This window comes from Ostrea edulis, chromosome 1 (assembly GCF_947568905.1).
Source record: "Ostrea edulis chromosome 1, xbOstEdul1.1, whole genome shotgun sequence".
NCBI lineage: Eukaryota > Metazoa > Mollusca > Bivalvia > Ostreida > Ostreidae > Ostrea > Ostrea edulis.
Window position 1 is genome coordinate 32,499,478 of NC_079164.1, and position 17,015 is coordinate 32,516,492.

General features: G+C 33.8%; 3 protein-coding genes across 3 annotated transcripts; 1 reads left to right on the top strand and 2 right to left on the bottom strand.

The window, feature by feature from the left end:
• Window positions 1–6,534: 6,534 nt before the first annotated feature.
• Window positions 6,535–9,085, bottom strand: LOC125661167 (neuronal acetylcholine receptor subunit alpha-2-like). Its single transcript, XM_048893106.2, has one exon. The coding sequence runs from the start codon at window positions 8,673–8,675 to the stop codon at window positions 7,266–7,268; it is 1,410 nt and encodes a 469-aa protein (XP_048749063.2). The 5' UTR covers window positions 8,676–9,085; the 3' UTR covers window positions 6,535–7,265.
• A 3,283-nt stretch (window positions 9,086–12,368) lies between these two features.
• LOC125659935 (acetylcholine receptor subunit alpha-like 2) lies at window positions 12,369–14,544 on the bottom strand. Its single transcript, XM_048891747.2, has one exon. It carries the CDS (start codon window positions 14,104–14,106, stop codon window positions 12,676–12,678), a length of 1,431 nt encoding a protein of 476 aa, XP_048747704.1. The 5' UTR covers window positions 14,107–14,544; the 3' UTR covers window positions 12,369–12,675.
• Window positions 14,545–15,435: 891 nt separating this feature from the next.
• On the top strand, window positions 15,436–15,873 carry LOC125661085 (uncharacterized). Its single transcript, XM_048893008.1, has one exon. It carries the CDS (start codon window positions 15,436–15,438, stop codon window positions 15,871–15,873), a length of 438 nt encoding a protein of 145 aa, XP_048748965.1.
• Window positions 15,874–17,015: the final 1,142 nt, after the last annotated feature.

The window sequence follows — 17,015 nt, forward strand, 5'->3', positions numbered from 1 at the left end:
ACCATAAAGAATGTAATGGACAACAATGTAAATTACACAAAAAAATCTATGGTATTTCATTAACATAATACAATTTTTCTGTTTGTAAAAAAGAAAGTATTAAAGTCAAAGGACCAAAGCCATAAAAATGTACTAGATAAAAAAATGTAAATACTATATTTGTACAATAACATTATCATAGAATTACAAACATTTAATGAAACTATTGAATTTCTTCCTAACCTACACAAGATCAAGCTGTATTCACTGGACACACCCGTCTGGCGGGGGAGGAATAAGCCTGAAAGTAACCCTACTCTAAGTTCTAACCTACATATTCATTTTTTTAAAATTATAATGTAGTAAATTTTGAGAACTTTGAGTAGGGTTACTTTCAGGCTTATTACTCACCCATTCCATTTGCATTTTGTTAGTTTTAATGTTCATATGTTCTGCCCTTTAGCTGCATAACTTTTTTTATGCTAATATAATGTTACAAATGGTTTTTTTTTTTCAATTATGAATCTCATATGGTCTTTTAAAATTCTCTAAATATTTATTTTTTTGTTTTGTTGTAATGGTTTTTGTTGGCATCCTCTTTTTCCCAAACAAGGATATCGTAATGAAATATATAATCTTAATGATTTTTATATGAAACGGATTGTTTTATTTTTAAAAAAAAATTATAATTATGTAATATTGAAATATTTTTTATGGTATTAAGTGTTTATATTCCTATCTCTTTTCATCTATTGATCTGTTCTTTTTATGGTCAAGTCCTAAAATATTTCATTGTTTCATTTAAAAAACAAACTAAAGATGTTTGGTGTATTTTTAATTTTTGTCTCTCGTATTTATAGTTTTAGTCCTTTGGTTTTGATATTTTTATCTAACATGAGCAGAAAATGACATGCCAATGAAATTCTTATTTGTAAATGTAAAACTAAAGATGTTTTAAATTTTTGTCTCTTATATTCTTGATAGTTTGGTTTCCTTTGGTTTCAATATTTTTTATTTAACATAAGCAAAAAATAAATTATAAATGGATTTCTTGTTTATAAATGTAAATTTACAGATGTTTTATGTGTTTTAAATTTTTGTATGTTGTGTTCTTCATGATTTTGGTCCTTTGGCTTTAAATTTTTCATTTAAAAAAAAAGAAGAAATTATGGCTCTACAGAAAGGAGGGCTCCACGTGGCTAGAGCTGGGAACATATGGAAACTATGAATGTTTAAATAAACTTCAAATTCATGTTTTCCTTATGACTAACTTCCTTATTTATATTAGTGTGTATGTGTGTGTATATGTCTTGCAAGAAAATTATTTAATCACTTAAATTACATACTCATGCCTGATTTTGAGATTAAAAAGTGTTTGAAATAATTAAATACTGGTGTTAAATTCATGATATTTAATAATAATTTTTTTTTTTTAAATCCATTGAATTCATTTTGGTGACAAAATGACAGGTGATGGGGCATTAACTTACATTAAAAAATAAAAAATTATACATATATTTGAATTTATAAACTTAGAAAAACCCACCAACATTTAAACTACATCATCGTCTTTAATTTGATCGGGCGTGGTATACCTTATAATACGTCACAAGCAATGGCGCCGGCAAATGGCGCCGGATGTATTGGATTTTTCTATGAATTGGCTGTATAACGGTAACGGTACCAATTCAGTGTACCATTTTTTCCAGATAACCATTTCTCAACCCATCTAAGAGGATTCCCTGGGTATGCTATCGCAGTATTGGGTATAGTGTACTTTTTTCTGGGTATAGTACTTTTTTGGGGGTATTGCACAGATTCCAGGCACCGAGTACGGGACGATAATATGTGTCTTTTATAAAATTCCACCCACAGGGGCATCTTATCCGCTCTGTTCTCTATCACACATATAATATATACACGGTGTGACCGTCGGACCGAGCGAAGCATGATATGGTCATTGGCGTGTCCCAAGTGATAGTCATAATTCTGTTCAGTACGGTACGTAAATTACAATTGATTTAAAAATATGTATTTATGAAACTCCCCTTGCACTAAGGGGAATATCTATGAGGATAATTACAGGATCCGCCTATTCCTTTAACGCGGAGAATATAGCACCAGCCGACGTAAACCGTGCATAGTGACGTCAGATGTAGCCTCGACTTTTTTCTTCGTCTTTCAAACAAGAAATTATAAACAATTTAATTCATTTCAAAATGTATATTATTTATGACATTTTCCTTCCACTAAACGCCCAATAACATCTAACTATTAGGGGGATATACGAGGATCAGTTCTACAGGATCCGCCTATTCATTTAAAGCGGGGAATATAACGCCAGCCGACGTAAATCATGCATTGTGACGTCACATTTAGCCTCGACATTTTTCTCTTTCAAATCAAACAATTATAAACAACAATACACCCCGTTTGCAATTTAAAAGACAGTTAAAACAAAACAAAATTAACCAATAAATTCAAAGTGGTAAAAAGTAAGCGTAAATATATCGTATATTTTTATTTAAAGAAACTCATGAACTCGTTCATCTATTTAGTCGTATTACTGTTTTTCTATTTGATGATTGGCTAAAGACTGTAACAATAATAATCATACCATTCATTTTTAACAAACTGGGTGTTTTAATTACAAATTGCACGTCAGTCTTGTATTTTTGGCATTCAAAATTAAAACACGAATAACTGTAGAAGCAACTAATGAACAAAGCATAATGGCGGCGCCCATATGGATCACAAAATTTTCAGTGAACGTATATAGAGATTATCTGTTTTCATTTGCAGATTTTCTCAATTTTTATTTTACGTATACGTGTTACCTTTAGAGCCTTGCTTCGCGGACGGGCCTTCGGCCCGTCCGAGCTTCGCTCGGTATAAATACACAAGGGAAGAATCGAAAGTAGCACACGATTTGTAAACAAAGTCATAAAACACCTTACTTGAAAAAAGTTACTCAAATCCTCGTATGCACTAATGCAAATGATGTCCTAGAACTTATCCAGACTCAAATATTCCCAATGTAAATAGTTTTTATCCACATAAAATCCCAGCTTGCTGCACAGTTTTGAACTCTTAGGCCAAGAAAAGATAACTCTACTTCAGACGACAACTTCCGGTTTTTGGTTATATTTATCAATTTTTGAAAAAAAAATATCTATCTTATTGTAAGCATGGAGTTGACATACTTTTATTGTAATTCAATTAGCGTAATTCATTGCACAATTGTTGGTAAACAGTCGGGTTTAATAAAAAAAAAAGGGGGGGAGGGGGATAAAATATAAGAAAAGAATTTGACTTTATATTACAATAAAAAAAAAAAAAAAAAAAAAGTAATAATAATAATAATACAAAATAAATAAATAAAAATACTAGTTTCTTTAATTTGTATAAATTTCAATATATTCATTTATATAAAATTTATATATAATAAGAATATATTGTTTTGAAATTAAATACTTATATGTAACTCCTGAAACTAGACAAGTATGCTCAGTCGGCTTTGTGATATTTTTATTATGCTACTAACTTGTAGGCCTATATATTTTTCTATACTTATTTCTGGATTATATATATATATATATATATATATATATATATATATATATATACATATATTCATTTCAAGTTCTTGTCCATATTTGAATTTTTTTATTCAATGTGAAGGAAAATTATTTTAATTGCTCATCTGTTTCTCACATGTTATGGTAATTAAATGAATGACCCAGTTATTATATATTCATACTAACCATATAAGGGTATATTACCATTTAATTGGGGGGGGGGGGGGCTGACAATTTTAAAAGTTAGATTATTCATTTATCCTCATGCCGTTAAAGGGCAAATTCTTCATTTCCACGATGATCAGAGACAGATTACCTATTTTTTCTTACCTTCAAAAAGGAAAATTACATAACTCAAAAACTCTTTATTTTGTGTGAAGGGGGGGGGGGTTAAAATAGCACCAGACAGGGACAGATTACAGTTGAGGACAGATGATTTATTTTCATAATTTTTGAAGACACGTTATACATTTCTAAAATCTGCTTTTCTTTTGCAATATAAAGTCAAGTTCCTTTCTCATATTTGGTTGTTGTTTCTTTTTTGTATTTGTTTTTTTTTTAATTTATTCATTTATTTTTTGTAATTCAAAGTTAAAGGAAAATCTATTGTATAATTGCCTATTATATTACAATATTTCCTTTCAGACACTGATTTACAAATTAACGCCTCTTTACTTTATTGATCCTTGATTTTATGCTACTCAAATATAGATTCCAAAAACCGGAAGTTGTCGTCTGAAGTAGAGTTATCTTTTCTTGGCCTAAGAGTTCAAAACTGTGCAGCAAGCTGGGATTTTATGTGGATAAAAACTATTTACATTGGGAATATTTGGAATATTTGAGTCTGGATAAGTTCTAGGACATCATTTGCATTAGTGCATACGAGGATTTGTATAACTTTTTTCAAGTAAGGTGTTTTATGACTTTGTTTACAAATCGTGTGCTACTTTCGATTCTTCCCTTGTGTATTTATATATGTGTGATAGAGAACAGAGCGGATAAGATGCCCCTGTGTTCCACCCTAGCGATTTTTGCACATAAGCGTTTTAAAATCGCCTTCTCCATAGCATTACGTAGGTTTGATAACATTGTAAACATGTATTAACATGTATTAACATCTTAACACTTAATGTAGAATTGCAAACATGTGCGACTTCTGTTACACCTGTACTTTTAGTTTTGATCATCCGGGTTATTAAAAAACAATCGTAGCCAATGAAATCTCTTGATCTACATTGATGTCAAGCAAAGGATTATATTTTTGTACGGAGGTCCATAAGTGCAAATTTTCATTAATCCTCCGTCTAAAGACAAATAAAATACGAATCTCAGTTACAATCGCATTTAATATTGCTTGCATAAATATATCCTTATATACACTTCAGAAGAAAATCTCTAAAGGCGGAAAAGTGACCATCCTACAAATTTTGAAAAAAAGAAAACCGAAACTAAGGTCTTGACTGAAGGCAAACGAGTAACTCGCTCGTTTGACAAAAGAAAATACACCCTACATGAAAAGGTTGTTATTCATCATCATGACATATAAGTGTATAATTTTCTTGAGAATTGAAAAATAAGAATCCTATCAATATTTAAATTTAAGATGATATGGCCTATAAAGTGATAAATTCGGTTTAATCGTATAATAATTTTTGTTAACAAATAACTTGCTTATAGTTCGGTCTTTGCATTCTGCAGACAGTTCCGATAAACAATTTTGATGAAAATATTTTTTTAATTTAAAATGAGAAACTTGATCATACAAATGTAACAAGACAAATGAATTATTCCTATATACCAAAAAAAAAAAACAAAAACAAAAAACAAAAAAAAAGAAAGAAAGAAAAAAAACCCAACTAAGGACAAGAGATATAGGCCTACATGTCTCTGCACTTGCTAGAAACTACCAACGGTGATAAAATGGTATCGGATTTTGCTATGCCTAGGGTTTTTAAAATTTCGAGATCTTCTGTTTAATTCAGCTGAGCTGAAAGCTCAAGTAAGCTTTTCTGATCACCCGTTGTCCGTCGTTATCCGTCCGTCCGTCTGTCTGTCTATCTGTAAACTTTCACATTTTCTACTTCTTCTCTGGGCCATTTTCAATTAAACTTGGCAAAAATCATTCTTCGGTGAAGGGGATTCAAGTTTGTTTAAGTGAAGAACAACGCCTTTCTTCAAGGTGAGATAATAGCAAAAATACATTGACAAATTTTATAAATCGTCTCCACTATTCCAGGACCAGTGGATCAATTTCAACTTTGCACAAAGGATTCCTAGGTGAAGGAGATTCAAGTTTCTTCAAATGAAGGGCCATACTCCCTTCAAAGGGGAGATAATCACAAAAATGCAAAAATAGGGTGGGGTCATTTATAAAATGTTCATCTCAAGAACCACTGGGCCAAAAATGTTGAAATTTACATGAAAGCTTCCTGACATGGTGTAGGTTCAAGTTTATTCAAATCATGATCCCTGGAGTTAGGGTGGGGCCACAATAGAGATTAAAGTTTTTATGTGCTGATACATGTATGTATGGAAAATATCTTTAAAAATATCTCTTGAACTACTTAAGCTAAGGCTTTCATCTTTTGTATATAAATTCCTTACGGCAAGACCTTTCATGTGATTTAGTGGTATGTGATATTGTGACCTTGACCTGGAAATTTGACCCACTTTTAATAAAAAGTTTACTTATTCAATATGTCCTGAACTATTTAAGACATATCTTTCATGTCTTGTGTATAAATTTCTTATGGCGAGGCATTTCATTTCACATCATGTCCTTTGATCTTGTGACCTTGAACTCTGAGTTTTACCTTTTATGATAACACAGCCTATTAAGTGTATCGGGAACTATTTTAAGTAAGTCTCTCATCTTTTGTATAGAGATTCTTTATAGCAAGACATTGTAACACAATGGTGTTTGAACTTTTGTCCTTGGAGTTTGACCTACTTTAAAGAAAACCCGACCTATTTGATATATCCTGTAAGGTAGGGCTTTCATATTTTGCGTAGAGATTCTTTATAGCAAGACCTTGTTATACTTTGGTATTGGCCTTGAACAAAGGCAGGGCCAATGTGGCTCAAGTGACCGATGTGGCCAATGGGCCTCTTGTTTTGATTGAAAATGAAACCAGGTGAGCTTTTTTCGGGTTTCAGGGTTTTCTTTAAAAATCTTCTTACGAACCGCTGACCATGATTAGTCATTGATATGAAAGTGTGCCATAATGTATTCCAGATTCTTTGTGAACAATTCATGCCCCCTGAAGCTAGGATGGGGCTATAAAGAAAATCAAAAATAGAATTATTTTCAAGAGTAGCAGGGCTACGAATATAGGTGAACATCATTCAAAAATCTTCTCCAGAACAGCAAGGTCATGTTAGAATAATGATATTCTAGTTCGGATAAGTTATGTCCACGTGGTGCCATAATACAAGGTCAACTTTTTTTCATGTGAATAAACAGGAAAGAAACTCGGGTGAGCATTTGCGATTCATGGGCAAAAGATTAGATTAGAAAAAAGAATGTTTCATCGGTAGCAGGGCAGTCGATACACCATATTGTGAAATAATATATAGCGATTTCTTGGAAACTTCCCAAGAATGTATTATGTCGCATTGAATGAATCTAAATAAAAACGTACCAGTATTTTGAATTTTTTCATTTGAAATTGCCTTGTGCAACTAGTGCTAAGGAATAACTTGTACATATCAATTCATTGAAACTTCCATTCCTTTGTAATTCGCTATTGTTATTGATGCAAAAACAATGCAGTTTATGAAAGCTAAATATATGTACACCAACATGAAGAATCGGTTTATTACGCAAGCAAAGAGTTCCCATTCATTGGTGTCGTTGTCCTTTCCATGCAATAGATTTTTTCTTTCCGGAGAAAGGTTAGAAATTTTACCCTTCTCTAAAGTTAAGGGTTTCGCATCGATGTCATGTTCCTCTCCTTCGGCACTTTTTTGTTTATGAAGGGGATGTCCATTATCTGTATGCTCTGGGTTCATAATGCTCGTGACCTGAACAATCTCATCATTATTTATCTCTCGCTCAGATTGAACACACAATATCTTTCGAATTATATTCAGAAATATGAAGTAAGTAAACGGAGAAATGTGGTGGTTTTCTGGCGATCTGTAATAAATGTATAATACAACAGTGGAGAAAGCACACGCAATGCAGATAAGTGCCATGGATAATGCAAAATACGTCGCAATGCGGGGAAAGTTTTCAGACGAAGACGGCAATATGTCTTGCACAAGCAAAAGATATACGGTTAGAGAGAGAAAAACAGTAACCTGTAATGAAATCTTTTCTCCTGAAAATGGTGGCAGTACGAAACCCGCGGCAGTTAGCATATTGATCAATAAGCAGGGGAATATAATGGTTACCACATAAAATACAGGTTTTCTGGTAATATGAATATGAAAGGTTACATCTTGAAACGTATCGGCGCAACAATCGTAGTATAGATTGTGTTTCACTGTTGCAGTTTTTACTACAATCCATTCATTATGAGTGAGAAAATGAGAAACATCTATCTCATCTTTTTGCTTTTCGACTTCAATATACTTTGACGAGTAAATCCAGGAACCGAATGTCAAACTGCACACTTGATGGTCAAAAGGAAAATACGCTACGTTTATTTTGCAGTTGACTGTCACGACAGACGGAAAAAGATACATCACAGTGCCTGTATAATGAATGTCGGCTCTGAAATCTTCCATATTGGGTAGGTCCCCTTCTGCGCTGGTTCCTTCGAATAGGGTAATATCTGGAATCCAGATTTTAGAATAAGGTACTATCAATTCAGTCTGGTTATGAAACTGTGAGGGATCCCACTTCAATAAACAGTCTGTCCATTTTAGACGGACCCATACTTCCAGGCGCATTAATTGTTGTTTTTCTATCATTTCCACAATGTCTCTCAATGCGAGTCCAATTTCAACACGTAATCTTTTATTGGTTTCGCATATCGGCATGATGTTGGGATTGTATCCAGAGGAACGTAATAGATGATGGTATAAATTCTCACTAGTTTCACAAACACACATTCTGGCAGAAAACATTACAATTAAGAGCAAGTAAAGTAAAATCCGCCTTATTGTTTCCATTCTACGTTGCCAACGTCAATTTTCAAATTCCCCAGTAGATACGTAACACTACAATTAAGTGACGTAACTCAGCTTCAATAGAACACGTGACTGTACTTTTTTAAAATAATAAATCCATGTGTTACGCAATCGGCAATCCTCGAATGATTCCATTGCGCTTCAGCTTCACTTCCCAAACTTCAGATGTGATTGGTGTAATGAACCGATTTGTTACATTTCTTTACCGAAAGTACCTGTTCACTCTTTTTCCACTCCGTATTTAGTTTAGTAATGGCTAAAAATGACGTTTGCTCTGCGCTGCAGTTTGCAAAGGACTGCGTTGGCATACACTTAGGGAATAATTATATCATCCCGTCATTTGGTATTTAATGCTGATTTAACGGTCGCCTTGGCGGAACAGGTAAAACGGGTGTTTGTGCTTTTGAAATCAGCACTAACGGTTGTAAATAACAAACTAGAAGACCACCACAATTTCGCATTTTGCTTGATACGTCTTATTTTTAAGTTCTTCTTTTCTGTTTTATGAAATACGTTATGAAATATTTATACTTGACGTTATGTTTGAAATCATGTCATTGTATTATGACGTCACAATTGAAATCAATGTACATTCTGTAGTTAATGCGTAAGTCAAAATGCAATTACGAAACAATTGCATTAAAAAATTGTTCCATGTTTTCTAATTTGAGAACTAGTCTCTTTTGATCACGTGCATGTACATCCCCATTATGGCGACAAATCCATCGCGTACGAGTTCTGTGTGCGAGGCTAACTTCCTCCAGAATTCGTTTGCACATAGGCTAGTTTGCATACAAACCAAATTCTTTCATGCAGGCATTGTGGGATTTAAGAAATGAAACTTATAATTCTTTGTTTGATGCATGTATCAAACGAAACATTGGACGGAAAACTTCATCAATGCGCGTAGCGTGCTTGACTTAGCTTCCACCAATGGAATCAAGATATTTGATTGAAAAGAAAACGTTGGAAATCTCTTAACACTAAGCGCACGATACTGGTGTCAAATTTGTATCACTCTTGTTAATCCAGCTAGCTAAGCAGCCATTGAGGGATTACAGGGCAGCCACCCAAGCTTCGACATAGCTACTGGGTTTATTTAGCATATCAGGGCAAGGTCAATTAACTATTCAATTCAGGCCAAATGTCTCACGGCTGGTAGTGCTGTATATTTATTAAAGTTTATTTTTAGCAGAGTAGCTCCTCTAGTGAAATCTAAGACATCCGAGGTCAGGTCATGGTCAATGAAGTCAAATCTTTTATCAATTTTTGAAATTATGCATTTCACCTACAATCAATGACTAAATCCATGCGTACATCTAGCATGTGTACATCAACATTATCAAATACGAATCAGATATTATGGAATATAAATCGAGATTTATATATCGAATATAAATAACAAGGTTACCAAATGTAAATAAATAGCAAAATTGTCAAATATAAATCAAAATTTTGGCATATTGATATTAAGATTATCGAATACAATTAGAATTTTCTCATATGAATAACAAGATTATCGAATATGATTAAAGAGTTTCGTATATAAATCAAGATTTGTAGAATATTGTAACGTTTTACACACGGTAGGTGTATCTGTTCAATGCTGAATTTTTATATGCATACATACAGTAGTACATGCAACAAAATCTTATCTGTATAATTGTCATTTGATAAAGCCAGTTAAAGTACATGTACCAGAGTAAAACATATCAATGAGATACACATGCTATAAAAAAAAATAATAGCAACATTTCACGTTCAGCTGGACGTAGGTTGTGTACATTGACGTTGCGTCATTGCGCGACAAAATCACATTGGACATTTAGTATCTTTTTGTTTTCCTAAATGGACGCGGGATAAAATGAAATGTTGTATATTCTATATAGTAAATTTTATGTATTTTCTGTAAGTTATATTCATTAAAATATTCGCGTTGGAATAATGCTTAGAAATAAGACATATAATGGTAGAATTGTTTAAAAACCGCGGTATTTGTAGAATAAGGATATTTCACTGGACACCGATAAAATCAATCTACTTCGTGGATATACTCAGAATTATATAATACTGGCATACACTGTGCTCCACGATATATGTACATTATAAATGTAACAAGGATAGTCAACTTTCCCCTGTATTAGGCATGCTACTGGTCATGGTGGTTTGCATTTGCAGTCTATCTACAAACACGGGAGACCACTGTCTTTGACATTTATGAACTGAATGTTTAAAGTAATTGGTTTATGGCTTTTAGATAAGGACGTCACAATCATACACCAATTCTTATGTTATTTGGGACAAAACCAATCATTTTATTAATCTGTGGATAAAGCGTATGCGTATTTCATGTAACGCGGGACAGCGAAAAATGACCACACCTGCGTGTATATAACTCCGTTATTGCTAATGAAATGCTTGTAAATTATTTTTTATATAAGCTATTATCATTATTTATATATTTTCCTTGCCATTGATGTACATGTATAAGACTTTAATAATCCACAAAATATACATCTGTGTAAACACAGCGGAAGCATTTTCTAATGCACGTATAAAAGTAACACCTTAATACTGAACACGCTGTAATTTAATAGCAAGCTGGTGGTTATCTTGTCCCATGTAGCAATGAAGTATTTTAATCCAACACAATTATTTAGATATTTCCGCCTTCGCAATTAGTAAATGTTTGACACCCCATCCCTTTTCCTGCTGTTGCAATGATACATTAAATCTAGACTTAATCAAATTGATCAGGATCATTTGATGTCAAATGAGTTATAGACATATATACAATGAGGTTCTCTGTCATACTACAAGTGGTATAAGGTTGGTTTTCGTCGTAATTTGCGTGCATGCTAGACTCGCCCTTCAACTCCTAATTCAGATCCGCCACTGCTTCAAGTGCATTATGAAGTAAGAACGGAGACCGCATCACGTAACCACAACACGTACTTATACCATTACCGCTTATACCACTACCACTTATACCATTATATTCTGGCTGTATGTGAAGCTGCATTGAGTATTCTGTTGGGCAAGAGCCCTGGGGTCATCCAAAACCCCATTTCGTAATTGTTGAAATTGTGAAATATATTTAAAACAATTGAGGTCCTGACCCCTAAACCATATATATTCATTGTGCACATATCAAGATGCATGGGATCAAGTATTCTGATGGGCAAGTAACCTTGAGTCATTTCAACCCCCCATCATTTTTTAAATTGTTTTCATATCTTTAATGTCGGCGCGGGTTCGAAAATTTCGAAAACTTATTGCACATCTAAAGGACACCATCAATCATCTTCCAAAAGAATATTTGGCGACTGTGTAAAACGCAAGAGTTTTGGAAACCAGGTCTGTTTAGAAAAAACATCAAGTGTTTTCCCCCTAGGGTGAAATGTGAAAATTCCAAAACCTAATCGTACACCTACAGAACACCACCTATCATATTCATAAAGATTAATTGGTTACTAATTAAAATAAAAGAGGAGTTTGAGGAAGAAGAAAGTGTGACAGACAAACGGTAACAACAAAATATAGGCCTACTGGAAATGCGGGTATTAAAAAAAATCGGAACAAAATCAAATGAACCATACGGGGAGAACTTTGAAAACAAAGTTTATAATAACACTTGTCATCTAGGTTTGAAATTTCACAATACCATATCCGTGATTGATTGTATTTGATTTTAATCAAAACAATCCCTTATATTGTCTACATTTGTTTTAAGGACTACACACAGGGCTTATACATGTAGTCGTCTCGGAGGTACAGTAACATACATTATAAACCATTTCATGGATCCCATAAATAGCCCACATAGGATTACATGTACATGGTATGAGTTTCGGTGAGAGAAAAACAAGCAAGTCTTTCCCCACAAATAAAATTAATTTCATTTAAAATGTCATCGAGCAGATGCATTATATAAAATATTACAAATTTAACAACTAATGAATAAAACGTCTTTTGAATAGATTCAATCCAGTGGTACATCATTGCCGTCATAGTTGTTCATTATTGAAATGAAAACAATACTGTTTGCCAAAGACAGACACAGATAAAGTAACATAAAGAATCGATCCAAAACGTAAGCAAAGAGTTCCCATTCATTGGCGATGTGGCGTGTTCCACGGTCCTGATCATGCAATTGATTTTTTCTTTCAGGTGAAAAATTGGGAATTTGGCTTTTCTTAGAAGTTGAGAGTTTTGCATCCTTGCGAGATTTTCTCCCCTTGTGTATCTCCACACATTTCTGTTGTGGAATACACTGGTCCGTCTCCAAGCAACGGATGTTTGTGATTTGAACAACCTCGTCATTATTCAAAACTTTCTCAGATTTAACACACATTATCTTTCGAAGTTTTTCAAGAAAGATGAAGCGAATGAACGGAGAGATATGATGGTCCTCGGGCGTTCTGTAGTAAACGTATAACACAATACTGGACAAAATACACGAAATGCACACAAGTCCCATGCAAAATGCAAAATAAGTGGCAAGGAAGGGGAAGTTTTCCGACGAAGACGGCAATTTGTCTTGCACAAGCAAAAGAAACACAGTGATAGAGAGCAGAACGGTTATCTGCAAGGAAATCTTTTCTCCCGAAAATGGCGGCAACACGAAACCCATGAACGTTAACACATTAATAAGGAAACATGGGAAAATGATGGTTATCACATAGAATAAAGGTTTTCTTCTGATATGAATATGAAAGGTTATATCAGGATACGGGTCAGGGCAGCAGCCGTAATATAAAGCGTGTCTAACGGCGGCAGTCTCTACTACGTCCCACTCATTATGTGTCAAAAAACTAGAAACATCAACTTCTTCTCCAGTCTTTTCCAGGTCGATATACTTTCCCGAGTAAATCCAGGAACCGAATTTTAAATGACACACTTGATGATCAAAAGGAAAATACGCCACGTTGATTTTGCAGACGATAGTCACAATACTTGGAAAATTGTACGTTACATTTCCTGTATGACTAATACTGGCTCTGTAATCTTCCATATCGGGCATGTTCCCTTCATCGCTAACTCCCTCATATAAAGTTATATCTGGAATCCAGATTTGGGAATAGGGTACCATCAAGTCAGTCTGGTTTTGAAATTGTGATGGGTCCCATTTCAGCATGCAGTCCGTCCATTTTAAACGCACCCATACTTTGAGGCGTATCAGTTGTTGTTTTTCTCCCATTTCCACAATGTCTCTCAATGCCATTCCAATTTTAACAACTACGCGTTCACCTGTTTCACAGATAGGTATGATGCTGGGGTTATATCTAGAAGTGTTTAGTAAATGATTATGTAAATTCATATTCAACTGAATATTCTCTTTACAGTAACACAGTCTTACAAAAATCGCCATGACTGAGGCGAAAACAGGGAAAATCCTTATCAGTCTCTCCATTTCACATACCTCTAAAATGTCGTTGCACAGTCTACTATTTAGAGGACACCTTGGATCGTCTCGATTTTAAAAAAAAATCAAATTGCAGGTAAAATCACACAGCGTGAAACATTCACCATCGGCGATCATACAATGAGTATGACCCAAAGTAACTCCACTTACAAATGTAGGAATTACCTACCCTAATAGCTCAACAACGGACCAACGGACGCACCTCAATACCCTGTAAATCAAACTTGGTATTTCCAAGTCCCACATACATGTGGATTGTTAGAATTGTTCCGGGGGCAACAGAATTATAAAACAACTCAACCGTTGCGTCTACTATGATTAAAATTTCCGTAATTTTCCTCCAAATTTTGACCCTATTATAACCACAGAACTGGGTGGGAAGGGGGAAGAAACAAACCAACTCTCATTTTCACCTATTCATGAAACGTTTTAAAATTTTACAGTCGTTTATTTAATGAAACCGACATGGTTCAGTTATAATCCATTGTACACACGCAATTGTGAAAAAGCAGTGTGACACCAGCGCAGGTGACAGATGCACTCGAGCGACGCGTTGGTTATGACACATATCTGTACCAAACAAAATGAAGTATAATGTAGGGATCTGATTTTTACGTCAGATGTACAATTTATAGCGAGTGTCTAATCAAAAATCTAAACGTGATACGGTGTTTAGAACATTTAGACTTTATTATAATAGGTGAATATTACGGATATAGAAGGACTAAAATTCTCTGAGATTTATTTTGAGATTAGAGTATATGTTTAACGATTATCGGGGTATGTGTCATTGAGCACAAAAGAAATGTAAGCAATATATATCTTAAAAACAAGATTAAGTTAAAGCATCAATAGTTAGGAGGAAACTTCATAGCATGAACAGTTATTGATCAATCTAATTAAAATCAGATCTTCTCTAACCGTTACCTTCTCCAGTGTAACGGTTAGAGAAGATCTGATTTTAAGGAGGTATGCTACACCAGAGAAATTTGATGTAGATGAAAAGTGGAGGATATGTACAACAATATTTTGAAGTTGAAAAATTTCAAATTTACTTTATTTTGTCAAAAAATACAGTTTTAGTAGAAGGTAATCTGAAAAAAATTTAAAACCCCTGCTCGACTCGAACCTGCGACCTACAGTTCAGCATTCGGTATTCTAACCTACTGAGCTACTCGGCTAGGTATTTAAATAGAAAAGGAAAAGTCAAATATTGCTGATATCGATTTTTTCATCCATGTTTTTAAAGGAAGTCAGCCATTATGACGATGTAGAGTACTACCTTAATTAGATTGAGTTATTGATGTATTAGGTACGATGACGGAAGTTATAACATCAGTAGTTATTGATGTATTAGATATGATGAAGGAAGTTATAACATCAACAGTTACTGATGTATTAGATATGATGAAGGAAGTTATAACATCAACAGTTACTGATGTATTAGATATGATGAAGGAAGTTATAACATCAACAGTTACTGATGTATTAGATATGATGAAGGAAGTTATAACATCAACAGTTACTGATGTATTAGATATGATGAAGGAAGTTATAACATCAATAGTTACTGATGTATTAGATATGATGAAGGAAGTTATAACATCAACAGTTACTGATGTATTAGATATGATGAAGGAAGTTATAACATCAACAGTTACTGATGTATTAGATATGATGAAGGAAGTTATAACATCAACAGTTACTGATGTATTAGGCACGATGGAGGAAGTTAATCTAAATATCCTGTCGTGATAACAAGGGGGGGGGGGGGGGGGGGGCAGTAACCACGGTTGACTTCGACAATCTGATATAAGATGAACGTCAAGATCAGTACGTTTACTTCTTTGTCTACATATATATTTCTTTTTATCTGTAAAAAAAATACATAAAAATTACGTCTGAGTTTCCATTCAAATGTTCACAAACGATAGTTTGATGACTGACAACAACTTTTTTTTAATATGGGAGCAATCCGTGGACGAGTGCATTTGTAGACAAAGGAAATCAGGATCTGAAAATGTCAGGATTAGAATTTTTCATGGAACACTGAGGAGGCCTGCGGTCTTTGAACGCTCGTTAATATTTTGTTACATAGTTATTGTACTCCTGTAGTAATGATCCTGGTGTTAGGTGAAATTACTAGTAACATAATTCAATAATATCAAAATGTTTCAAAATTTAACTAGAACTGTCCTAATGGGACTAATACCCCCCGCGGGGCATATAAGATGATGGGAAATATTTAATGCAAGCACATTGGATATTTTTACATTATCTACAGGGCAATCAATGTGAATGCAGAAGTGTATATTCTACAGTACAGCAATACATGAAATATTAAAAATATGCTTAATATAAACAATGAATACTATTTGGCACATTTTAGGCTGTATGATTGCAAATCCCTGGTCAACTCTTCTAGTCTTTAGTTTATATTCACTTTGTTAAAGATCATTATGTTATGCCAACTTTACTTTTGTCATTGATTTTGTCAGTAAATAAATGACATTAGTATATATAGAAGATGTGCATAAAGTTTGAATGAAATATGTCCAGTGGTATTAGAAATAAACTTCGGACAAATTGCGTCTACGGACAAACGGACGGACGGATGAGAAGAAATGTAGTTGAACTTCATTGTTGAACTTCTTTCCACTTCTTCAATTCCTGATTGACTTGTGAGCGTAAAACGATATTAGAAATAAACTCTGGACAAATTGTGTCTATTACTACAAGTACAACCAAATCAGAAAATGTCCGTAACTTCCATAACTGTTAAAATATTTCAATGAAAATAGAAGATGCACCACTACATTATATATATAAGATGAGAATAAAGTTTGAATCAAATCTGTTCAACGGTATTAGAATTAAACTCTGGACAAAGTGCGCAA

Bases quoted from the DNA above. Each gene is read 5' to 3' on its own strand.
- LOC125661167 (XM_048893106.2), bottom strand. From the start codon at position 8,675: ATGGAAACAATAAGGCGGATTTTACTTTACTTGCTCTTAATTGTAATG.
- LOC125659935 (XM_048891747.2), bottom strand. From the start codon at position 14,106: ATGGAGAGACTGATAAGGATTTTCCCTGTTTTCGCCTCAGTCATGGCG.
- LOC125661085 (XM_048893008.1), top strand. From the start codon at position 15,436: ATGACGGAAGTTATAACATCAGTAGTTATTGATGTATTAGATATGATG.